The 26,996-nt window shown below is 39.1% G+C and overlaps 1 protein-coding gene across 1 annotated transcript in view; it reads right to left on the bottom strand.

The window, feature by feature from the left end:
- Window positions 1–26,996, bottom strand: part of GPD2 (glycerol-3-phosphate dehydrogenase 2) — a 139,365-nt gene that overhangs the window by 27,318 nt on the left and 85,051 nt on the right. The window contains exons 7-8 of the mRNA XM_021703376.2: window positions 6,850–7,014; window positions 5,878–6,022 (exon numbers count right to left, since the gene is read on the bottom strand). Of these exons, the coding sequence (XP_021559051.1) occupies window positions 5,878–6,022; window positions 6,850–7,014 (310 nt within the window). The remainder of the gene's footprint in view (window positions 1–5,877; window positions 6,023–6,849; window positions 7,015–26,996) is intronic.

Genomic DNA, 26,996 nt, shown 5'->3' with positions numbered 1-26,996 from the left:
TTGTTTTAATGCATTCATTGACCATTCAAAGTAATTTGGAGAAGTTGATAAGGGGTGGGAGGAATCTTGAAGTGTTATGTTCAAATCGTCCCTACAAATCCTCAGTGACTGAATTCTCGCAGCAAGCCAATGTTAAAGGTATTTTCAGCTTCCATTAATGAAATTTCTTAAATAGAAAACACAATTCCATATGGTTTAAATAAATTTCAACAAGTCCTTCCTACATCCACAAATTTTAAAGGGCAAATAGTCAAATTTTTATGTTTATCATTCCCTTGAAAAAAATGTTTTTAAAAGAACCTCCTATTAATTCAAATGTGTAAGGATGAGAGACTAACAACCGCTTAAAAGCAAACCAAAATAATTATTTTATGAAAAAGAAATCTAGGGGTCCCTGGCTGGCTCAGTCTGCGGAACACACAACTCTGGATGTCGGGGTCGTGACTTAAACTTCAGGTTGGGTATACAGCTTACTTAAAAAGATAAAAAATAAAAAAAAAAGACCTACAAAATAACTTGTTTAAAAAAAAAGAAATTATAATCAGCTTAGCTAATGCATCTTCTTTATGTAAACTGCAAGGAGTAGGAGTCTTTCTTTGCAAAGACCCATCAGTCTCATGAAATGCTGCCATTTTCACACATCCTTTGTATACAGAAACACTGTCTACAGCACAATTGAGAGACATTGAGAAAATGGGCCACAGTTCTATTTAGCATATGCAAAAAGCACCATAGAAGTGTGTCAATCATTTAAGCCTTCAGCTAAGATCTCATCTTCACTCAGGTTCACTTCAAGAAAATAATTTCACTTTCATTTTTATATATTGAAAACTACAAGGATAGAATATTTTATATTTTTTTGCTTTGTCTTTGTCCTAAGATTCTCTAAAAAAAATAATCTTAAAAGAAACCAGCTAATTATGTATTTTGTAAGCAACTGATTTGATCCCGGGTTAATATGCCCTCCTTACATTAAATCAGTCACTTTGGGACTGGGAATTAACTCATTCACAGTTCAAGCTTCCAATGTGATAAACAGTACCGTGTTGAAACAAAAGGAGAAATTCCATATCCTAATATTTAAGGAACCCACTATATGTTGGTATATTTTATGTATGATCATTTTATGGACCAGATATCATATGATGTGCTTAAATAACTCAATAAACCTGAGAAACTTCAGCATAAAATTATAATAGTCAACCACCTAGACATGAAATGCTATTAGAAAAGCAAAACTACTGAATCCTTTAAAACCTTTCAATGCAGTAAAAGCAGTTTAAAGGGTGAAGGTGATGGTTAACAACACACAAATAACTGGAACCTGTAGAGAATCAACCGCTTAAGCGAAGACGTATGTGTCAAACATAAAATTAACAAGCACAGAGGGAAGACAAAGCCACTAATGAATGGTATAAAAATTTAAGAATCCACTTGGAAATACCTTTCATCAGTTCTAAATTATCTAATTCATACTCTCCCTTTGGGAAAAGTTTGTTTTCTTAGGAAGGATTAATTCTGCAAGGTCACGCTAAAGTTTGAAAGTGGGTATCAACAGTGATGGTATATACAGCCCAGGGAGGCAGAGGTCTTTTTCCAATATGTATGATTCACTTGACATCAGGAGGCAAAGCTTGCTGCTAATTTATGTGTGTGTCTAGGATTAAACATAATGAACATTTTTCTCATGCAGACCACTGCCTTCCTGAAGTACCCTTATTTAAACTGAAATCAATTTATTGTTAACTACTTAGCAATCAGTGTTACAGCTAACAGTATGCACACAGCAATACAGAAAAAAAAAATTGACCTCTTGCCAGTGGTAAAAGGCATCCATAGGTAGAAGGAGGAAATGATTGTTTTCATGTATTTTAGTCATTTGTTGCATTGTTGCTGCTTTTGAAAGAGCATCTAGCCACAACTCTGATGAAAATTGCAGATTTGTTCTTAATGTCAGCTCAAGAGTACCTTTAAAAATAAATTATTTCTGTGTGCTGGGTTTTCTGAAATTAAAATAATCCAAATGAAACAGTTGCTCCCGTGGTACCTGTAAGTTAGGGTCATAACAAGCTTAATAAATGACATGACAAATACTCCCAAAACAGCCCAACAAGGTATACACGTGGTCCTTGCTCTACATTTTAGCAGCCTACACTCAAAAAATCAGTGGCTACTGAACTCACTGCATTTCTAAACTGACCAGGTTCTAGTGAAAATGTTAGGCTTTAAGGTACCATCAGTCGGTTTATAGGGCAACCCCAGGTCTGACTCATCCCCAAGGACCTAGTCGAACCCTTGGGCTATAATTGAGTGTGACTAACTGATGAGCCCAAAAAGCCATTTCAGTCTGACCCCACCCAAGAGAATGAGTTGATATGGAGAGCAAAACCATCCCTGGGATGCCTTAAGGTCAGTGCTAAAGAGGGAATAAACCCTTAATCCAGGCCATAGTCCCAAAGGAAGGGGCTCAACTGCAACAGACCTTGAATAGGAACTAGGCTGCAAACCACTCCTTTAAGGTTTCCAACAGGATGTATAGTGGTTATAGTTCAAGGTGCTAAAAATGGGGACATTCGTTTCTCCCAAAGTAGCATGAGATCCCTTACTGCATCCGAAGCATGCCCAGCTGTAACTAACACTTTCATGATTTATGGGGAGGGGCCCTGAAGCTAATGACAAATTTGGGGGGGTTTAAGAAAGGCATTCCGTTTTGAAAATATTACATTCAGGTGATATATATTTACATTTCTTTGAAAACACTTATCTACTCTATTAGCATATTATAAAGTATAATACATAACTATATGTGTAGCATGACCTCTTTCACGTAAAATTTTTAAAACTATGGACAATTGTGCAAGTATAAACGCACAATTTTATGGAAGGAATCATGTGGAAGTGTTATTGATTGCCAGAGAAGAACCGAAGTAAGGGATAAGGTGGGGGACATGAGGAAGAAGAGAGACTCTCACTTTTCATTTTGTATCTTTCTATATTTCTATAGTGATTACTTTTACTTATTTACTTTTGTACACATGGGTTATCTGGGCAATAAAATGAAGAATCATATTTTGTTTTTATATTTTAACTTCTCTATATTAAAAATAACCCATGTAGGCTTTACATTAAATTTTGACTTTAAAAGAAGCAACAATCTCAATTTGGGCAAGATAACACAAAAAAGTTAATAGGATTCATTCAAAAAATACTTACTGGTCACTATATGTGCCAGACACTTCATGAAGAGTAGCCAAAAAAAGGGATATAAAGTAATCAAAGCATCATTGTCAAAATGTATACAAATTAGTTATTATCATGAGAGAAGGAACTAGGAGCTGAAAGAAGTAGCTTGCCAAGGTCATGCAGTCAGCAAGAGGTAAAGAGATGAACATCAAGTTCTGTGCCAAGGTGTCACTTTAATTTACCCTCTGTCTCCCCATTTTAATGATGGTAAACTAAGGTTTGCAGAATAAAAGGCCTGTCCCAAACAATGTCATTATTAAGTGGCAGAATTAACATAGCCTGAGACAATAGTGAAGAAAACATGAAACATGATACACAAGAGATTATATTGAACCTACTAAGATCCAAACAAATATGATAATGTGTGTGTCCATGGTTTAGGTATTATATCTATAGTCTAAGAGTATTTAAAAAAAAAAAAAATCCCTCCCCCCCCCAAAAAAACTTACAAACTAGCTGGCCTTGCATATTTTTAATCCAATACAAAATAAATGCATCTAATTATGAATGGAACTATTGTTGAAAACTTCCTATATACAAGAAACACTTGCATATTTACATATATTTACTTCTCTCCTTTCCATTTAACTAAACTGTGGTTAGCAGTTTATAAAACTCTATTAAGTACCACTGCATACATTTTTATCATTAAGGCTGAAAACACCTTGGTTTCTTCAGTCCTAAGTGAAAATACTAATGATGGTCTACTTATTACACATAGACATTTAGAAAATGAGAAAGAGGGGCGCCTGGGTGGCTGAGACGGTTGGGTGTCTGCCTTCGGCTCAGGTCAGGATCCCAGAGTCCTGAGATCGAGCCCCATATCAGGCTCCCGGCTCAGCGGGGAGCCTGCTTCTCCCTCTCCCTCTGCCTCTCCCTCTGCTTGTGCTCTCTCTCTATCTCTGTGTTTCAAATGAATAAATAAAATCTTAAAAAAAAAATGTCATCAGGACATTTCAAAAAAAAAGAAAATGAGAAAGAAATCTTGGAAGTTGGTGAATAAGAAATGGGCTTTCATATTTTTCTTGATAGAAGTATAATATTTTTCTTGGTAGAAGTGAATTTGGTACAAATTAGGTGTATCCTGGACTCTCCTCAGGAAGATTTAGTTACTGAAAAACTCATAATAAAGCAAAAGCATCATAGAACATAGCAGGATAGCATTCCAGGAGAATGCAGACGTTAAACAAAATATAGATTTTGTACATCCATTTTATCAAATATTAAAGGATTTATATAACCTTTATGGAAGATTATTAAAATACAGAAGAGATAACTCTCATCCTAACCACATTACCTAGAAATTACCACCTTTAACTGTTACCCATAATCATATCACCTAGAGATAATCACCTTTACTGTTTCTATATACCTATACAGTGTTTAGATCATACTACACATAATCTTGTATCCTTCATTCTAGACTAACATTGTATCATTAGTGTTTTCCTAAAATATTAAAGTTACTTACAATTACAATTTTAATGACTGTATAATATTCCCTTGTGCAGATATGCCATAATTTACTTATCCAATCTTTTAAGGTTAGGAATGGAAGCAGTTTCTAATATTTCTCAACTACAAATAGTATCATAATGAATAGCTGGAGCACAGATCATTACTCCACACAAAATTGCTAGTTTGCCTACTAGATTGACTACATATGGAGATAAAGACAGTACACATGGTCCATACTCTTGGCATGGTCACATGAATTTTTTCCACAGAAGTCTTGAAATGTACATTAGAGCTAATCATTATTAATTTCTTAACTAAAACTATCGAAATGTTTCTTTTTTAGTTAAAATTTTCCAAAATATGTAAAAACAGAACCGTTTAATGTGCCCATCACTCAACTTAGATGATTTCCAGTTAATAGCTATTTTTGTCCCATCTCTATCCCTACCCATTTCTCCACTGACGATGAACTCTGTTAATATGGGAGATTTGAAATTAGATCCAATTTTTACTTGCTGTAATATTTTTCAAAACACATTTTTAAAGCCATAAACATACAAATACCTGCGCGGTCCTCATTTTCAGATCCTCCATAAGCAAATTTGAGTATTTTATGAAACTAATTTGTTGGTGTTTTCATTAAAATATGCCCTTCATGGAAATTTTTACCCTATTCACCTTTAATACTTTAAAATTCAAAAATCCTAAGGCCCGGTCTCTGAAGGTGAGTACACTAAAGGCAGTACAAAAGGGGCGCCTGGGTGGCTCAGTCGTTAAGCGTCTGCCTTCGGCTCAGGTCATGACCCCAGGGTCCTGGGATCGAGCCCTCCATCGGGCTCCCTGCTCAACGGGAAGCCTGCTTCTCCCTCTCCCACTCCCCCTGCTTGTGTTCTCTCTCTCACTGTGTGTCTCTCTGTCAAATAAATAAATAAAATCTTAAAAAAAAAAAAAAAAAGGTCCCAAATCATTAACCCCGAGAAATGAGTGTTGTTGTAAGAGCTATGAAAATCCCACGTCTGGATTGTATTTTGTGTTTTGGAAGAGTTCCTTCGCTTATTTCTCATTCTGAACAGCAAGCTAGACCACCTCTTATTACGAGAAGTGTGCTGGAAGACTGAATACGGACGATTTCCTGTGGCCCCCAGTGGGGCCCCGGCGCCCCGGGCATCCGGTTACCTGTAATAACCAGGCATCACGATGTGGACGCCGGCGCTCGGCTGGCAGATGGCCGTGGCGTTCTTATCATCCATTTTGCGCACGGTGTCTGTGAAAGGTCCCGTAGCATTGATAACACATTTGGCTCTCACATCAAACTCCTGCCCTGTGAAAGAAAGCAGCATCAATCACATGCCCCATTTGTTTCTCTGCTCACTGATGCTTTGGATTATTAATTCGCCTATAAACTTAACCTATGGCGAAGTACACTGTATAGCACACTAAGTGACACTGGCAGCCGAAGTTACTGGAAAGCCACACAAAGGGCTTGCATCCGGGGGAATTTACCCAAAACAAGACCACGCTGAAGAAAGGGCAGGCCACTTCTTCATCTCAGTTCTGTCTAGTTTGCAAAGTGCTCAGCAACTGAGTGCCAAACGCGAAGAAAGTGGGATGAGTAATTAAGCCGCTTTCTCCTTAAAACTCAACTGTGGAAACAGCATTGCCATGAGACAACATATTTCTCAGCGCTGCTTCCGTTCAAGGCAACGAGGTAATTTTGAAACTCTCACTCCATGGCCATAGAACCAGGACAAGGATGAAAGTCTAACCAAAGTGAAAGTGATTGACTCTAATGACGTATAAATGCACCGCCTGTGTCACTTACTTTGAAACTTGGCACATTTATTTAATTTTATTAATAACATGTTTTTGTAAAGCCAAATGGAATGCATTCAGAGCTATGGGAATTTTGTGAGCATTTATTATTATCATTATCATTATTATTATTTAACACAAAGGGGAAAAATTGCCAAGTACCACAAGGGAAAATTTTCACGTTAAACCAGTCATTGTTGACAATAAGGAATATAATTAATAGGACTCTGAAATCTGGCTTAAATAAAAGAGAAGTGACAGAAAAATTGTAATTCAGTCATTACATAGGCAAGGCAAGATGCTAAGAAATGCCTCCCTGCTCGAGCCTCGGCATACCTGTGAGCACATCCTTACACCGCGCGCCGCTCACTCGCTCTTTCCCCGTGTGGGGGTCTGTCTTCTTGAGCAAGCTCACTACCTCCATGTAATTGGCTGTGGCAGCCCCATACCTGGCAGCAGTGAGGGCAATGGCGAGGTTCATCCGTGCGTCGTTGTGTTGTCCTGCAGCAGGGGAAAGCATCAGAGGAGGGACAGAAGTCACCTCGAGCCACAGAATGGTGGTACAGAAGTGTGTCACAACAGATATGTCACGTCGGTCCCTGTCACCCAGAATATACATGATGGCTGGTCAGCTCTCTAGGGCATGATTTAAAAACTACGTGGTCATTCTCGGTCAGGCATTTACCTGCCACTCCACCAAGTGCACTTTGTGTACCACAAAAGGGCAAAAAAAAAAAAAAAAAATCCCTTTCCTACAAGAGCTCACATCGATTATCTGAAAGTTAAGAAATAAGTAATTATTCTCGCAGTTTGGGCACATATGTATATGTCAGACTTTTCCCAATACAGACAACCCGTATGCACGCAAGTGAAGCAATTCAAAACCTCAGAATATCTGACACCCCAACTGGTGTTGATTAACAATTTTTATGAGTATGTGCTCTATCTAATATTCAAAACCAAGAGCTTAATCTTCCATGGAGAATCTCTTGGTATTCTATAAAAGGATTTTTCTTGGTTTGACTTTTGATCAGAGCTCCTTAAAATGTAACATTTTTTTAAATCACACATAAAAGGTAAGAAATTAAGCAGGGCAAAATTTAATTACAGAACAATTCCTACCTGTATTGTTAAAGATTTATTGCTGAAAAATCCTAGTTTAAGAAAACTAAGGGGGAGGTGAAGGGGGGGGGAAGATGATTAATCACTTTAAAATACTGGTATCACTAGAGACATTTTCTATTTATTATTGCCAGTGGAGTTCACGCTGACCAGGAAGAATTACTCTACATTGCAGGGGCCAGGTTCTCTGTGCCCTGAATAATTAATTACCCAGGGCTAGATGTATTGAATCAGGGTTCAAATTCCCACACACTGGGATCAGTTCTATCAAGATAATACTGATAAAGGGATGAATTTGTAATGGATATTGTTGTTGATTTATGTTGCCAGCATACCAAACATTTAGTATAAATGGTTTATGTAAAGTTTCTTCCTTGTGATTCAGTCTGTGCAGGGCCAGAAGCCCTGCACAGGTAATCTGCTCCAGCTAAAAGGGCAAAGTTATAAAGAGAGAATCAATGACCGATGATTCTGCCACCCCTCCCCACAAACATCTTATTCTAAAACTGAACTAACACGATCAGCCAAGAACCTTTCCCTCTACATTAAATCCTCTGTCAGCGGAGAACATACATTGAACTTCAACATACAGAATAAGGGGTTATTTTATCCAGAAATTAACAGAATGGAAATAGGGGGAGAAAGGAACAAGAGCAGGAGTAGCTGAAGGGTAAGTGGGAAGAAAACTGGCAGCCTTTGGATCAATTTCAACTCAGCATGACCCTAAAGTTGCCATTAAAATAGTCAGGATATATATTTAAAGTTAAGTCTAAGAAACCAACTTCTATTAATGGAGGGTTCATTTAAAATTAGAAGATGCTCCACTAAGTTAGATACATGCAAACAAACCAAAGAAACTAATTAAGAATTCCATTATAGATCTCCTCTCTAAACTACAGAGATTACACATCTAAACGAAAGCGAGGAGCCATCCCATCCAATCCTTCTACTAGATTTATATACATAACAATGAAACACCCTACGGTGGTACAAGAAATCCAAGTCACGTTTATATGGTAGGAAAACTCACACCTTACTAGGTGTGCCTTGATTTACACACAGGACAAGTCTCTGGAAAGCCACATGTAAATTAACTATTTTAAATCCTATATGAAGTCATTGTCCAGAGGAACCAGGCACAAATCCGATTTGTTAGTTGACAGATTATTTTGTAAAGTAGTATATCTATATTACATAGTCATCTATTAAAATGCGAGGCTTTGAAAATCCAAAATTTCTCTCTTAATACCTTCTCAAAATATAAAATTTCACTGGAACAGCACTGGTATAGTGCATCAAGCGCTGTTGCTTCTATACTAAGAAATGCCCCCCTGATTAGCCTCCAAATCCCAATACTTTTTAAGGTAAACAAGATCGACCTCAGTTAAAATGTGAGGAGGAAAGAAGTTTCCTTGGTCCTTATTTTCCATGCCGCCATACTACCCAGCAGCCCTGCCTTGACTCGAATCAGCGTGTCACTTACTTATTTATGAACTAAGGCCTTCATGCTATGATTCTCACCTGCCACAATTCTCCCACTCCCACTATTCTTACTATCTAGGGTTGTCAAATTTTTGCAACTCCCCCAACATTCCTGCCATTTCACACCTTCTTGCCTTTGTCCACACTAATTCTTCTGGCTGAAATACTATTCTAGAAGCTCAGACAACCCCTAGTCATCCCTCGTGATCTGATTCAAATATCTCCCCTAGATTCTGCCTTCCCTGAGTCCCTCCAAGGCAAAGTTGTTCATCCCTTTTTCTGAGCCAGTATCATATCTTGTATCTACCTTTTTCCTAGGCTTTATAATATTATATTCACCCATGTTTCCATCATCTTAAAAAAATAATAAGCCTTGATTATGACTCAAGCACTGAGACAAATGCAGGGAACACACTGGTCTCCTGGAACTCACCTGCCAGTGTAATCGCTGTATGATTTCCCACCTCCTCATCCCAGTCATGGGAAGGCAGGAAGGCTTTCTTGTTCATCTTTTGTTTTGTTTTGTTTTGTTTTCCTTGTTAGTACCAGGCACAGACAGGTTATCAAGTAATGTTAAGTTTAGCCAAATTCCATTCAGTGAGTTAAATAAACAGGTTTATTTATAGTCTTAGATATACAGTCTTATAGATTTATATCAATTTTATATAAGTTTATAAATTTTTACAGTCTTTATCGATCTATAGTCTTACCTCTGACTATGGAATGTTTTGTCTAATGTTAAAGAAATTTCAGACATCAGGAAATAGGTGACAAGAAATTTGAGGGAAGTACAGAAACTCCAGAAATGTGGAAAATCTGAACTTAAACCAAAACTAGCCCTTATATTTAAGTTGGATAAGTGGGACAGGGGAGAAATGGTTATAAATGATTCCCTCAAGACTCATCCTATTTCCCCTTGCTCTGTAGGGGAGTGCAAACACAGCTATGGTAAGTTCTTAAAAATTGAGGAGTAAGCAATTTGAATTTCCTCTGGGCCCAGGAGCTCACACCTCCACCCAGAAGTCGCCTTCTTTGCAGACATTCAGCTTAATTCATTTACCTCCTTGGATTCATGGTAGACGTCCTCCCCTACCCACATTAAATTCACCCTTTACCCTGAGATACCCAGATGCTCTCAGTGTATGCTTCCCGGGAGAAAGGGTAAATTTTCATTATTCTTAACTAAATTCCCCTCCAACCCCCTTTACTGACATTTTGAAGGTATCTGTATGCCTCCTATAATTTTATGTCTGGAGAAAAAAAGTTTTTGACAACATTGCATGTCATTGGAATGTGATACAATAATCTCAATTCCCTCCTACCCAATTGATCTGCTTATTCAGTTTGGATTTTCCAATCCGTTTCCTGAGAGCCAGGCAACATGATACTCCTCACGGATCAGTGAAGAGCATAGCTTTACATTGGCACTTACACAAGGACCCAGACGGGGACTGTGAAAATCTGTTTCCTACTCTATTCTTCTGCACTTGAAATCTCACATATGTGCACATACTGAACTTACAACTCGTATGAGAGGAAGCACATAAGAGGTGGAACTGTAACTGTTTTCCCTTGTTTAGAAAAACACAATATTAAATCAACCTACCGAAAACAATTAAGGTCAGTGGTGGCAGAGAACGATTTTGTCTTAATTCTCAATGGCCCTGCGTATAGGATAGTGAGAGATACTTACGTGAAAAATATTTCACAATGTCACCATCTAAAAGATTGGCCTCAAGTGTAAATATTTTGGAGACATAGCAGTATTGCTCTCCTCAGAGGGTTTCAAAGTTTGGCAACTAAGTTAACATGCAAAATAGCTGGAAAAAAAGAGAGAGAATCCCTGAATGCGGAAAGGATGTGCAGAACGAGTAACTATGAAAAAACCCTTGGTAACAAATTACCTGGCCTCTTCCTGGTCCTTCAGATCTAAAAGTGTACGATGCTCTGAAATTCTACATATAGTCTTCTTTTCATACGGAGTACTTTTAAAATGGCCATTTACAGTGCACAGAGGTAACTATGGACCCAGGAATCTGTATATAAAGTCTAACTGTTAGATAAAAAATGGTTCTTTATTAAAATAACACCTGCCCATAACTTCAGCATCAATAAAAACTGCCACTGTTGAAATGTTGAACATATCTCCTCCAATCTCCCTATGCCTAGCCTGGGTCTCTTGTAATCACATGACTCCTGCTAGCAGGGGGGAAAAGGATGCTTGAAAGAAAGAACACTTCCCTTAAGCTCTAATCCCATTCCTAACAAAATCCACAGGGCATGCTTCATTGTCTCAGACTGACAGTGTCACAATGACCTCTTGGGCAGCTTCTCCTTAGCAGTCTGGCAAAGATAATTCAAAGGCTAACCTACTAAACTCGAGCTGATTTAATATAACCATTATACTTAAAATTTCCCTTTCTGATGGGAAGAGTGCAAGTAGAAGCAGAAGCAGAGTAGAAAAGGGGTGTGTGTGTGTGTGTGTGTAAGGGTTTTACAAAATCTGTTTTAAGTTCATATGATGAATAAAATTGAAAAGGAAGACTGAAATGAGAACATACTTTTCACAGTAAATTGTGACAACAATGCCATTTCCAAAAGTAAATTATTTAGAAAAGTGATGATTTGTGTGGGGAGTGGCAGGGATCAGGGAGACTCAGGGAGCAGTTTAGGGAGGATGCACCTTACCAGATACAATGGAGAATGGCTCTGGGCTTGGAAGGCCTGGGTCACATGTGACCCAGTACTCCTCTGGGCTTCAGTGTCCTATACAAGGAGAGGAGCTGGGTGGCACCTCTGAAATTCTACAATGCACGTAATGGCTAATCCTCAATAGTTACCTATCCCTTTCAAGATTTCATTTCAACCTATTCCTCATTTCTGATTTCCCTCACTTTGGCCCAGCATGTCTGAAAAAAGAATGAGCATTAATAAAAACCAAAAGACAGGTGCTTTATAAAGTAAATCATAAAAACAAAATCGGAAATCATATTCTTCCATTAGTTCTAGAATTATAGTGAAATCTTGATTTGATCGGCTTTTGCAGGCTATATGCAGGAGACCGCCAAAAATGTCCCAATTCCTCACACCTCCCTGCTGCCATGCTCTTTGCCATCAATCTTGAGTGTCCTCTCCCACCCTGACTCTGGACTCAGCCACATGAAAGTGTTTTGGCCAATGGAATATTAGCAGATGTGATTTTAAAAAGGACGCTCTGCCAATGCCATGAAAAGGACATACCCAGGCTAGCCTGCTGGTACCAGGAGGCCGATAAGAGGCACGTGGCAAGTTGCCCTAGTCATCCCAGCCAAGGTCATTCTGCATCAGCTGACAGTCAACACCTCCAAACATGAGTGCAAGCTCAGGGGAAACCAGAAGAATCACGGCGCCAACCCCAGACAAGATTACGAGAACCACCTAGATGACTACTCCAATGCATGAGCAATAAAGCCTAATTGTTTTTATGCTCCTGGGGTCTTATGGTTGGTTGTTATGTGGAATTTTGGCAATAGATAACTTATATAGGCAATGTAGCCAATTTCCTAATAAAGTTAGTCCTGACTTAAAAATAGGTTCTATCTTTAAGACTGCCTCTAAGACGACAATTTAGAACACAATTTGTTTTCCTATAGAAATGGGTAAAATAAATGGCGGTAAGATGATTAGTCTGTGCCACAGAGCTATTTAAAGCATAGGGTACCTGAATAAAGACACTGATGATTCCAACAGCCTCAATGCCCATTACCTCCTCACACTGACCTTAAATCTCCAGGCTGACCACAGTGCCATCTTCAAATAAAACTCTACTCTTCCTACCTCTGATTTTTGCTTTTGGGGTCTCTACTCCATGAAACATTCTATCCTGCCTGGTAGACTATTCAACTTTTCATCTTTCTTTCATGAAAACTTCCCTGACTCCTCTCGGACACAACAGCCTTCTCCCCTCTGTGCTTCCATGACACTGTAAACATATACTTATTACACCACAAACTATTTTCTAAATACCTGCATTCGACACTCATTTATTGAACAAATCTGTACTAAATGCTTTTAATGTGTCAGAAATTGTGCTAGAAACCAGGTTTACAACAGACACCTAAATAGATGTCATTCCAGGTCTAGGAAACCTTGATTCTAATAATATGTTCCTAAAAGAACAGAGTTCATCTTATTAATTTTGCTTTCCCAGTACCTACCATAGCATCTGCTACATGGCAGATATTCCAAAATTTGTTGAATGAATAAATGAGTAAATGTACATGATTATAGAACATAATCATAGGTTAAAGACTGCTCAAATAAGGGAAATGTGCTCAAGGCCAAGAGATTCTAGGAACAGTGGCCAACCCCTCGACTCTACCCTCACTGTAGCTGTGGTCTCCACTGCACCAAGGAACTATTGTCTCTCTACCTAGCTACCCAGCACACAATGGAAACAGATGTCTTCTATCACACAATCTTTAGTGAAAACCCAAGCAGAAGGAGAAGGCCAGTGATAAAGTTAAAGCAAGCAAGGGTTTGAGGTATGATTAGGACAGCAGGTGGCAGATGCTTTTAACAAATACTGAGTACATATTGGAAGCCAGGCATGATGGTAGGCCTAGGGCTCCACTGAGTAGGGAGAACAGTACTACCCTAGTCTTTGCTCTATGGAACCACACTCGAAAGGGAAGACAGATAAAATCAACTAAAATCAATTAGAAATTGCCATGATGGCGATAGAGGGAAAAATCTGGGGCAGGGAGAGCAACTCCCTGGGGCAGGGGTTATATTTTAGACAGGGCAGTTAGGAAAGGCGGCCCAGATTAGCAAGAAGTAGAGAAAATGCAGAGAAGGCAATTAAGCCCTAACAGCAAGACCACCAACTATAAACTTTAATTACTGCTAATTTGCAATTATATCCAAAGCTTATATGAAGCATAAACTACCAGAAATGCGACATGGCCTTAGTACATCCCCATTTCATTAAATAGGGCCTGTAAAGTAATTTTTTTTCATTTGTACTTTATTCACTATATTTTATACATACATATCAGGAATTAAGTTTAAAACTCTTCCTGATTTGATGTATATTTCTGCAGAAAATGTCTTCTATTATAGACCGGAGAAACTCAAAAGAAAAGCATCATATTCAAAGTTTATGAATTGGAATAATTTGCTGTCACTTATCCACACTACCGTTCTGAGGAAGGGACACCTGTTAGCACTGAGCATGTAATCATTTTTATTATTAAATACAAAGGTACAATTAAATACAGGCACAGGATGTGACCTGCATCATAATTCTACCCAGCCTTTCTCTTCACAATATCCTTTTCATTATCGTGGGCCTTTTGTTCCTTCCTGTTTCTTTTGTCTCACCCTAAGTTCTTGGAGGAGCTATTTACAATCTGAATAATTAGCAATCAGCGTGGATCTGTGGTCTTTGGCCCCCTGTAAACGAAACATTGTGAGGTACCTTAGTGTGACATATTTAAGTATGGAAAGTTTCTATACCCTCAGGACTTTCCTTTCTTAAAAAAGTTTTAAATGATCTAATGAAGAGTAAGTTTTCTACTTTTCAGATACTGAGGAATCTAGCTAGAGTTGAACAAAAATAAAACCACATTTCAACTGTAAACAGAAGGTTCTGGGTATTCATCAGCTATATCTGTGCAAAAATGCTCTAGCCATCAATTTACAGTGAAGACCCCTCCCCAGGGCAATTCATCCTCCCACTAGGACAGGCCCCAAATAAGTTTTTGTACTTCAAAGGGAGAAAAACAGAAAAGAAGCAATGAGACAAAAATAGTTGAAATGAAGTTGTAAAGTCGGTCAGCAAGACACACTACAGAGACTCTTTTATAGACCATACAAGATGTGGCCTAAAGCCATAGGTAATCATCTTTGGTTGTTTCTGAAATGCACTGAAGTCGCTGATCAGCTATCTTAGGATATCTAGCGTTGAGGGTGACGGTCTTCATTTACTGAGTCTATGGTCTAGGAGGAGTGGCATTTTAACCCAAGATAACTGTCCTGGGGCTGCTTGAGATACTTCTTCTACCAATATTCCTTAAACACCTACCGGTGCCAGGCCTTGAGCTCGGTATCACTATGGGGAACAGAAATGGAAAGAGATCGGTCCGGCCACCCCCAGATTCTGAGATACAAGGGCAAATCAACAGTCTAATTTGAAAAAGACACAAGTTCCAAAAAGTCTCCAACCCTTACCACATTTCCTTTCTTTTTTTTCCTCTGCAGTTTTCCTAAGATATCACCAAGCATGGAGCTCCAGACACATCTTCTTTTCTCTCCTAGGTTATGGGAAGATTTGCAAGTCTTCTCTCATAGGAATGTGTCCTTGCCTTCCAGTCCATTCCCGACCAATGGGGAAACCTCATGCTAGTTGCTTCAGCTAAGGTTCTATCCACTCTTCTATCCAAGGGGGATGATAATGGGATGGATGGGGGGCGGGGGAGGGATAACGTGAGGAATAAGTAAGATAACTAGTACAACATAATAGTTCTCCATTAATATTAACTGTCATTATTAAAAGATAAAAAAAAATATTGGGAAGTTAAGACCACTTTACACCTTAATTGAAAGATACAGCTACTGCCTAAAATACTTTAAAAATAAAAACAAAAAAGCTCTGTTTATTTTTGAGTTTTAAATGGCTTACCACTCATCAATGTGGCAAAATTTTCCTGAAATTATGTGACTGCTAATCTCTAATCTCTGCGCTTTGTGACTACAGTTTGCTCTTTTCTCATTTTCCCTCTTCACTTTTTACCACGGACGAACAAGTATTCTCTTCCGGATGTCACAAAGGATAGAAAGACAGGAAAACGGTTTTCAGTCCAGAGGAAAACAGTTGACAGGATAACAAACCATTTCAAAATATCAGAATCACCAAATCTTAATCCAGGCGACTTCACTTTCTCTTAAAAACGTTCTGCCAGTTTTTACAAAGGAGGTCAACGCTTGCTATAAATTGGGAAACGTCCAAAGAACCAAGTTCTCATTCCTTAAACAGCCTCTAACTGTGTGTGCTTCTATAATAGATAATTGTCTGGGTGTTGTTTGGTTTTGCTTCCCAGCATCTAAGCCCCCTGCCCCCCACCATCTAAGTCTCTCAGAGGGGCTAAGGCTACGCCTCCCATAGGAGAGAAAGAAGGTCCACTGTGTCCACTGGGACACAAGCCTCCGACCTAGCTCTAATCAGAGACTCTCGACACAGACTTCAACCTCGAGCTAGTGACCCTGAGAACGGGACGTGGGGAATCCAGTCTGAAGGTGGAGGCAAACAGCAACAGCACCACCTCTTTCTAGGGGCAGCGGTGGCAGAGACGTCTGCAAGGAAGGCAGAACAAGAGGTGACATGCAGTCACCAGCATTAAAGACTTCATGCCCCAGAGCAGGCACAGAGGTCGCCCATGGCTTTGGTTGCCGCAGATCATTTTCGGTCCCTTATTTTTCAAGCTATGTCTTCAGCTTTCCCAGCATTTCTGCCTGCTGTTCAATGCCCTCTCAAAAAGTTCTTTTCAACTTAACTCAGCCAGATTTATTTATCTTTCACCTGCGTCTAAAAATTCTGGGCCAGTCCTGACCCCTGCCTCAGTTTCCTCATCGCTGAGCCACAGAGTGGAACTTTGCAATCTCTTAAATTCCTGCCAGTGCTACCAATTTTATACACAGCTACCGTAAAATTTCAAGTAAACCAACTGAAAACTTGAGAATCGAATTCTGAAACAAAGGCGAAGAAGCCCTTTAGTGGGAAACGGATCCATCTCTCCTAAGAGGACAGGCAAAAGAGAGTCCTTTCCCTTACACGGCACCACCTTTCTATGCCCCTTTCCTCATTTGTGTGTGAGTTCATGCACACAACTTTTTACAAACCCACTGGAATGGCTCAACCTGCCCCAGGGGCGATTCCGAGTGTGAGCCACATGATAAATACACGGAACCATGTGGTAAGGGCCAGCTGGGGAATTCTAACGGGAAGCAGCCTTTTGAGAACCTTTATCAGTTGCATGGTTGAGTCCTGTATCTTATCAGATTTCTCTCTCTAATCACAGGAAGATTCCACACCTTATCAAATTGTTATCAAATCACTCTGAACAGAGCCGGGTGTCCTGATTGTCTGAAAAGAATGTGGACTGCCACATTCACATGGAAAGCAGGCTAATTCTAGGCACCAAGGGAGAGCGCTGGGAGACTCAGGACACCTGAGTCCAGGACCTATGTGCTTAGGACTGATTTGATTCTGGGCATGTCCCTTCGCCCATCAGAGTCTGTTTCTTCATCTACAACACAGAGTTAATACCAGCTTCTGTGCCGATCTTCTAGAGCAATTGCAGTGATCTGATTAACCCCTATGTGGAAGCATTTGTAAACTGGGAAACCTTATAAGAAGGCAGCTAGTATTGTTAATAAACATTTCTTTCTACTAAATTTACCTTCCCTTTCCTTTTGTTTGAGATAGCCTTTTATTTGTTACCCAAATCATAAACATTCCTCAGTTATCGGAATAGCTCTTTGCGACCCAGATTCAATGTTTATTGAGAAACTTTATTTGGGGCTTGAAACTTTAAAAAGGAAAACAAGTAAGAATTTAGTTCTTTTTACCTATAAAAACAAAACTTTCAGACTCACTTGACAAATATATCTTTAACAGATATTGTTTCAAACTACAGTAAGAATATCCAATCACTTCTACTTAAATTTGATACTTACTGAGCAAAATTCTGATCTTAGTTTGGATATTCAAATAAGTTTGCCCTACTGGAATTTTTTTTTTTCCTTCAACAGCAGTCATGACTCATCTGATCTATGGGGATGTTTGGTTTCTCATAGGATTCAATAAATGAAGGGCAGGGACTTAGTTCTTTCCACCCCCAACTATCACCACCACCAATTTATCTCCAGCAAGCACAATGGTACTTGGCATGTAGGAAGGTGCTAAACTATTTGTTGTCTAAAATAATCAATTTAGGGGCAGCTGGGTGGCTCAGTCAGTTGAGCGACTGACTCTTGGTTTCAGCTCAGGTCATGATGTCATGGGTCCTGAGATTGAGCCCCACTTCCAGCTCTGCGCTCAGCGGGGAGTCTGCTTGAGATTCTCTCCCTCTGCCCCTTCCCCCACTTGTGCTCTCTCTGTCTCTCTTTCTCTTTCTTTCTCTCTCTGAAGTAAATAAATAAATCATTAAAAATAAAATAAAATAATTAATTTATAATTCAAGAGTCTGTGAGTTTGGCTAAGTGACCACCAATTTCGCAGAGACTGACCACCCTGAGAGAAATGGAAAAAAATAGATACTGTGACCTGTATTTACAGCCATGATCACATGCTGAGGCAGAAGATGAAGGTGTAAAGGCTGTGAGAATCTGCTTGACAGAGCCCTTCCTTTAATGCCACTTAATTACCTCCTAACAGCTACTAGAATACTTGATAGATCCCAGATAAAGAGACAAAGTTTATGCACAATGCAGTTATCAATGAAATTACGTCAATATTGCATACACAAACATCAAATACTATGCCAGATGCTCTAGCCATATTTTTAAAGCCAACATATTTGTTCCTCTGGAAAGTTAAATACAAAGGAGGAAAAATTAACTAGCCATAGTAAGAAAAAAGATATTCTACTTTGAGAAAGTAGGTTGAGTTGTAAGTTGTCAATGACTCAGTATGACTATCCACACTTTTCAAAAGGCTAGAAAAATAACTTAGATAACTGCATTCCATTATCTCATTTGAAAACGCACATTTCTAAGTTTAAAAAAATTCATTTCCTGAGACACCCACACACCGGAGCTTTGTTTCATTACTCTGTCCTTCAATGATACTTCAATTTCTAGCAGGCCAAACTACATCTCATATAAAATTTGAACATGGATATCCTGGATGGTATTGAAAATTGTCTTTAATTAGGTTGGCTATAATAATGGCCATATATGGTTAAAAAAAATAATAAAGAATGCCCATGCCCTTATAAGTTAAATATACATTAAAATGTTCTAGGTGTGGGGATGGCGCACTCTTTCTGTAAAGGCCATATGATCCCTATTGACGTATTCAACTCTGTTATCAACAATACCTAAACAAATGAGCATGGATGCTGAAATTTAAATTTTACATAATTTTATGCCACAGAATCTAACCATTGAAAAATGTAAAAATCATTCTCAGCATATAAAATAAGAGGCAGGTAGGGATTTGACCTCTGCGCTGAGGGGCGGGGGTGGGGGAGGGGGGTGGTGGGATGATAGAGAAGGGGAAAGAAAAGAACTAGATTAAGTAAGATTACCCATGAGTTGCCAGTTGTTCTAGCTGGAGATAGTTCATATGGGTTCAAAATCCTATTCTACTTTTGTATATCTTTGCACATTTTGATAATAAATAGTTAAAAGTTTATAACTCAGTGAGAACCCTTTCACAATGTATACATATATCAAATCATCACATCGTACAGTTTAAATATCCTATAATTTTGTTATTTATACCTCAATAAAGCTGGAAAAAAAAATTTTATGTTTTTAAAATAGAAAGATGAAGAAAGGATAGAAGGAAGGGAGGGAGGGAAGTTAGTTTATTTTTGCTGCCACGGGACGCCTGGGTGGCTCAGTCGGTTAAGCGTCTGCCTTCGGCTCAGGTCATGATCCCAGGGTCCTGGGATCGAGTCCCACATCGGGCTCCTTGCTGAGCAAGAGGCCTGCTTCTCCCTCTGCCTTCCTCTGTCTCTCGCTCTCTGATAAATAAATAAAATCTTAAAAAAAAAAAAAAATATTTTTGCTGCCATGACAAATATATAGTTAATTTGGTTCAGATGAAGTTGCCTTTACCCTGTCATGTGTTGTCAACATTTCCATACCAAGTTGTTCAGAACTTCCCCTTGATGGGGAAAAAAAAATGACTATAGATCTAATCAATGCCCCCTGTACTTAAGAAGACATTTCCAATATTCTAGACAGTTTTATTCAAATCTGCACTAAACAGGGATGCCTGGGTGGCTCCAGTCAATAAAACGTCTGCCTTCGGCTTAGGTCATGATCCCAGGGTCCTGGGATCGAGTCCCACATCAGGCTCCTTGCTCAGTGGAGAACCTGCTTCTCCCTCTGCCTGCCGCTCCCCCTGCTTGTGCTCTTTCTCTCTCTCTCTCTGACAAAGTCTTTTTTAAAAATCTGCACTAAATAAATATGTAAGAAAATGAAAAAAATGAAATGATTCAATAAATAGGCTATAGACTCATTTCTGATAAACAACTACATAAATTAAAATTAAATAGTACCATTAAAACAGTTCTTTCCCCAAAAAGATCTCAATAAATGTCAAAAAATTCTTCCCTTGTCTCTGAGATGCTACTGAATGGTAACAGACAGCAAGATTCAAATGAAAAGAAAACAATAAAACCAACAAACAAAAACTAACCACACCCTTACACTTCTAATGATTTCATGTAATATAAATAGTAATAATAAATTTAGATATCACTCATTGCCATATCACATTGAAAATAAATTGATTAGTTTTACTTACAACTTTTAAATACAAGGCTGAGAGATATCAAGACTATTACTAATGTTTCCACTTTTGTTTTATAATGAAAAATAAAGAGTCAAATACCATGTTTCAGTGAGTTGGGTTTCTTGCCCATATTCCCAGCAATTCTCAGTCTTGGAAATGTTAGGGAGTGGTTATTATCAAAGAAAGATCCAATTAGTTTCTATCTAAGACAGTCAAGGTATCCTCACCCAGTTCTAATTACTGACAACCTTCAACTCGCTGGCTCAGCCTTAAGTGGTCCCTGAGTCAATCCTGAGTCAATCCTGATCATACTTGGCAATATGTAAGGAGTCTCATCCCTCCAGAATTAAGAAGCTGCCTACAAACTTATCTGCCTACGGGGAAGCCGTAGACAAGGGAATCCCTGGTGTTTCCCAGGCTGCAGTGTCTCCTGCCATATACACCAAGCAGAAGAGCCCTGCCCAGTATCTTGTTTGCACTCCTGGGTTTCTGCTTGGACTGGAACTCTGTTCTCATCTCAACTTGCTTGGCCAGAGCTATAACATTTTGCCTACCTGTTCCCTCAAGGACTGGCCTCTCTCTATTTCAAGGAGGTGCCTAGTGTCCTCCATAGACCACACACACCCACACACACATATCTGCCCCACTTCTCCTACAAAATCCCCCAGATGCTGTCCTGTACTGACTCCACAGATCATCACTGAGAACACTTCACTGCTCAGTCAGCCTCCTGCACCCTGGTAGGACAGAGATGAGGAGTGCTAAGACAGCAACCACTCCTTCTGGAAGATGGCTCACAGGCTCACTTCTGCCACCAACCTGCCTTGGGAGAGACCTGCCCTTCAACCTTATTGAAGGCTGTCTGTATCGTAAGGACAAGGAACATTTTAGCAGACATAGCCAAGGTTTCGTGCTGCCACGTACACAGCTATCTACAAAAGCAGCTTCTGGTAGCGGGAGGGGAAGAATGAAGCGGGGGAAATCAGAGGGGTAGACGAACCATGAGAGACGATGGACTCTGAAAAACAAACTGAGGCTTCTAGAGGGGAGGGGGGTGGGAGGATGGGTTAGCCTGGTGGTGGGTATTGAGGAGGGCACGTTCTGCATGGAGCACTGGGTGTTATGCACAAACAATGAATCATGGAACACTTTATCTAAAACTAATGATGTAATGTATGGGGATTAACATCAGAATAAAAAAAAAAAAAAAAAGCAGCTTCTGTGGATTTCTTACCACCCGCAGAAAAGAGGGGGAAAAAAGTCACTCATCTACCCTTTGTCAATATCCCAGTTCGGGATACAAATTCAAAGTCAATTTTATGTTATGAGCTTCTAATTAATCTGTTCACAAAAATTTAAACGTCAAAAATGCTGAATTCCAATTAAAAACTTAAGCTTAAGAATCAAAGACCCAGACAGACTATAACAGTCTATTCACCTTAAGGAGAGGGCAAAATTATAATATATTACTCCGTTAAAATATAACTTGCAATACAGCGTATTAGTCTTCACCTTAACACATGTCTTGAACTTCTGAGAGCACTACACAAAGACGCTTTTGTAAAACCACCTCACAGCACTTTGATGTGACCGTATGTTCATTAAAAGGAAGTATTACTACTTACATACATAAGGTACATAATGAATTCAGTATGTGTCTAGAGCTGGCTAATGCTATTAAAGCATATGCCAAAAGCACAGACTATAAATCAAAATAAAATTTGTCAAATAAGATCTTAATATGACTCAGGTTAGAAATAAATAAGTAAACCACGAACGTTTTGATACGGGAGCAGTGAAGAGAGCGAAACCCAAACTGAGACCAGGTTGCAACTGACATCCTTTTGTTCTATCTATAGCTTTGGCTATTCTTCTCTCTCTTCCACCTGGATAAGTACAAAATTAGCATGCACCAGGCATTCTTCACTCCCCCAAAGGTTTATATCTCTAACACCATTTTAAAGACTGATACTCTTTCCAAAATGTTGACATAAACCAGTTGGGCAGTTACAGATTTTTTACAGCCCACATTACTCAAGTTTTAGAAGATCTAGATTATTCTTAAAACAGAATTTGGAAAACATTTGACACTAGTTTATTAATTCACTTTCAAAGTGAGGAGGATTTAACAAAAGACCAAAAAAGGCAGGCCTATAAATAAATAGTCAAGCCACAAAAACAACTATCAAAAAAATAGGAAAGCCTAGTTAGTGGACACTAGAGTTGTTCAGGAAGTGTGAGCAAAGAGATGGATACTGGTCCATGTATTATGCCTTCTCTTTCCTATGTCTCCACTCTCAGCCTTTCCTTCACAACAGCATAAAATCTCATCCAAGACTCTCCTATTAATCACTCAAATATGTGCCCTAGATCTTGAATTCCCTGCATCAAATGCTGCTTTCATTCACTGCATGCCCACTGCCTACAGAATTCAAAATGAACCCCTCAGCATGGCATACCTGATCCTCCATGACCGAGGCCCTGTTTGCTCCTCCACACCTGTCCTCACCCTACAGAAGCCCACACTCTATTCAACTGCTTCCTGTGTTTCATTTTCCGTCATGCCTTTGGCTACATCCTCCCCCACTGACTTGACCTGGTTATACTACACAGTCTTAAAGTTAGCAAATTATTACTCAAGGAAGTTTTTCTAGATCCCCCACCTTAGGTGTGTGCCTCTCACAGAATTTCTCACGTAGTATTAAAAAATCATTGTTTGCTTGTCTATATCCTCCAACAGTCAAAGAGCTTTCTGAGGAAAGGAAACATTTTGTGGTAGTTCTTATATCTCTAGTACCTATGTATTACCTATAGACATGGTGCTAAGATACGATATACTGAATAGGTAAATAAATAAAATTGCTAGTCATATAGAAACAACAACTAGGAATACTATCCTGTCTAGAAAGATATGAATCTTAATAATGAATCCCATTATTTCAACTTGCTATGCAAACTACTGCTTCCCATACAGTCAGTCCCAAACATCCCAAGACTAAAATGTTAAACTTAAGGAAGAATAGAGTACAGAATTAAAGAAAAGAAAACATTAGACAGTATTCACATTGATTTTAAGAGTCTACACAGGCACGGCAATAACACAATGCAAGCCTAAGCCTGTAGGAGGTGCCCTTCAACTCCGAAGTAACACACGTCAACATTCACTCAACTTCCCCAGAATCGTACATCAGGGAGCTCAGCAGTCCTACGTGGAAACCATTTTTTCACATCCTGGGGCTTTTCACTAACTTCTAGAGGGCAGATGGATCAAAACCAAGTAGGAGTTAAAAGAGCCAGACCTGAGGCCCTCCTGACAGCATCAGATTCTTTAATGGATTAAAAGGCTCAATGGTGAGCAAGGAGCCCTGCCATCCAGAAGCAGCAGCTTCAGCAGCAGAAAAACGAGACGCAAATTCAATTCCTACTTTCACACCCTTCTCCAACATTCCTTCAGGAGATCTCACAGCTCAGGAGTTGATGGAGGAAAATAAGACTGCTCAGCTTTTATTTCTCTCTAACAGATTAACCGAATGTACACAGAGATCCATCGAAGTGCTCCGTGGTCCTGCAATAGTACAGAATTTTCTGGAGGACTCCTGTTCTGATCTGGACACAAAGAAAACTGAAAGCAACGAGAGTGGTCCCAAACCTACTGACTGGCAGAGAAGCAGTCCGTGCTCAGTGCCTGCTTCCTCCTTCAGCCCTCAGAGGCTTCTCTTCTTGTGGGAAGGAGCGGTTTGAAAGCCTGGGGGGGTAACTTGAGACCCCACATGCTGTTCGAGTCCTTCTAGCACACACAGACACCTGCCCGACACGAAGTGCTACAGCTCTCCCTCAGTGTGAGTCAGGATAACCCTTATGGCACCTTGTTTTCATGTGTGACTATCCAATTCCAGACAAAATACAATTTCTATATCAAATGCAGCTGGTAAAGGTGGAAATTAGGGAGTATTTTTTCCCCACAAGCTCCCTACTGCTCCATAGCCTTCTACGTTCCTAACCCTTTGTTGGTTATGCTCGGAATTTCTGTGACTTGTTCTGTGACTTGGTTTCTTCTGGTTTCTGGGAGGTATTGCTCTCCCGTATCTGCTGATGCAGCCAGCAGAATCATTTCAATAAAAGAGCTGATAGGATCTAGTTCTTCTGCTGTCTCTAAAATTTCAAGTTCAGTATCTGTGAAAAATGTTTAAAATGCCAAAATTCAAAGTGAATTAAAAGGGGGAAATAATCTGAGGTTTGTAGCTCAAAAAGGACAAATAATGAGGGAAAAGTACCTACTCAAAATCTGATGGATGGGGAACGCTAAAGGAGGCGTGGGGAGGGGGGCTCAGTCATAGACCCACCCCGCACACAGAAGGCCCCCAATAACACCTAGAGACAGCCAAAGGCTTGCTGAAAAAAGATACTTAATAACCAAAGCAGAGGAATTTAGGTAAGTGTTGTCTAAATTAAAATTTTGGGGGTGAATCCATTCTATTCACGTTTGGGGAAGGGTAAGAAAAAGGACCAAAGTTACATTAAAGCAACAAATGTAGCAAATGAAAATAATTAAACCTTAGTGAGAGAGGTATTTAATTGCATTTCGGTATTTATATATTTTAAATATTACTCTAAATTGTATGTTTATTACATTATGTTTGTTAATAATTTTTATGCTTAGCTTCTTTTAAATAGGATCTTTTGCTACTTAAAAAAAAAAAAAAAAAGCTTTGGCTGAGTGGAGAAATACTTTTCTCTCATTATTCATGCTTAAGGATCACAAAGATACCAGTCTTACTGAAAGTGTGATGCAAAAAAGAAACATACAAGTAGAAGATAGAGGTAAAGGTAAAAATATATATTAATCTTGCTTTATAAAATATATACTTCTTACAACTAGTGTGTACTATTATTTATTTTTTTTTAAAGATTTTTATTTATTTGACAGAGAGAGATATAGCGAGAGAGGGAACACAAGCAGGGGGAGTGGGAGAGGGAGATGCAGGCCTCCCGCCGAGCAGGGAGCCCGACGTGCAGCTCGATGCCAGGACCCCGGGATCATGACCTGAGCCGAAGGCAGACGCTTAACGACTGAGCCACCCAGGTGTCCCACTATTATTTATTTTTTAAAATATTGTTTGAGGGGCACCTGGGTGGCTCAGTCGGTTAAGCGTCTGCCTTCGGCTCAGGTCATGATCCCGGGGTCCTGGGATCGAGCCCCGAATTGGGCTCCCTGCTCAGCAGGGAGTCTGCTTCTCCCTCTGCCACTCCCGTCCACTTGTGCTCTCTCTCTGGCTTGCTCTCTCTCTCTCAAATAAATAAATTTAAAAAAAAATAAAAATAAAAAAAATAATAAAATACTGTTTGAAGAGGCTACTGTTGAAAAAGAGAATTTGGGTTAATTTTATTCCCTTTAGGGGGTAGAAATAGTGAATTTCTCCTGACGAGATTAGTTTTTTCAACAATAATGTATTTACACCCCTTCTTTTATCAAAACAGATTTCAGGTAGCTCACAGGGCTTCGCACACAGAACATTATTGAGAGAACTTTCTGAAGCCTCCTCTCAGTAGTCTTTCAAACTTTGTCCTCTGTGAAGGAAAGTAAAACTGCATGAAATCACCAAGTGCATTCATTGTTGTATTTCTCAGGTTAAAAGGTGGAAGGATTTAAAACTCCTGGAAAATATGGAGTTTCTGGTTTCCTGAGAGGCTTGGAATTACCGAAGTTAATTGAGAGTTATATATTAATTATCTCTGACATAAAGATATGAAGTACGAGTTGTTTGATTTTGTTCTTAATCTGATAGTTGTTCATCTACTTATTGTGTTCTTTCATCATTTTCTTCTCAAAGTCTTCAATAGATAGCAAATTACATATTGGTCATACTTTTTCATTGAATGCAAGAATAGCTCTTTGGTTTTGGATAGTAAAGGAGCAGTACTTATGCAAGCTGCATGCTAAGTCAGGTGTGGGTGTGTGTGTGTGTGTGTGTGTGTGTATTTAATGTGCAGTGCTAAGTTTAAAATGAAAAGTAGGTGTTGTGTGGTTCATATTTTCTGTGGGCGGATATAATGATCTAAGGAGTGTTTAACTAATACAAAGTGTGATATGAGTAAGTATTAATAGTAATAATGAAACCCATTTGAAATTCACATTGTAATAAGTGTTCTGTTTGGTTCCAGAGAATATAATCTACTAAGGTGTTAGTTTTATTTATAAGAACTATGTACCATTGGCTTTTTTTCAGTTTTTCTATGTCACCAGGGCTTGGCTGTAGAATTGGTAGTTGAAACTAAAGTATGGGACTTTTTTATTGCAGAAATGTTTCTATTACTGCTGTTTGTTGCGAGGCTAGACACCAGCTTGGCTTTCCACTACAGTAAGAAAGCTGTT

Source organism: Neomonachus schauinslandi, chromosome 3 (assembly GCF_002201575.2).
Source record: "Neomonachus schauinslandi chromosome 3, ASM220157v2, whole genome shotgun sequence".
NCBI lineage: Eukaryota > Metazoa > Chordata > Mammalia > Carnivora > Phocidae > Neomonachus > Neomonachus schauinslandi.
The sequence above is the reverse complement of the archived record's forward strand: the minus strand, read 5'-3'. Positions and strand labels throughout refer to the sequence as shown.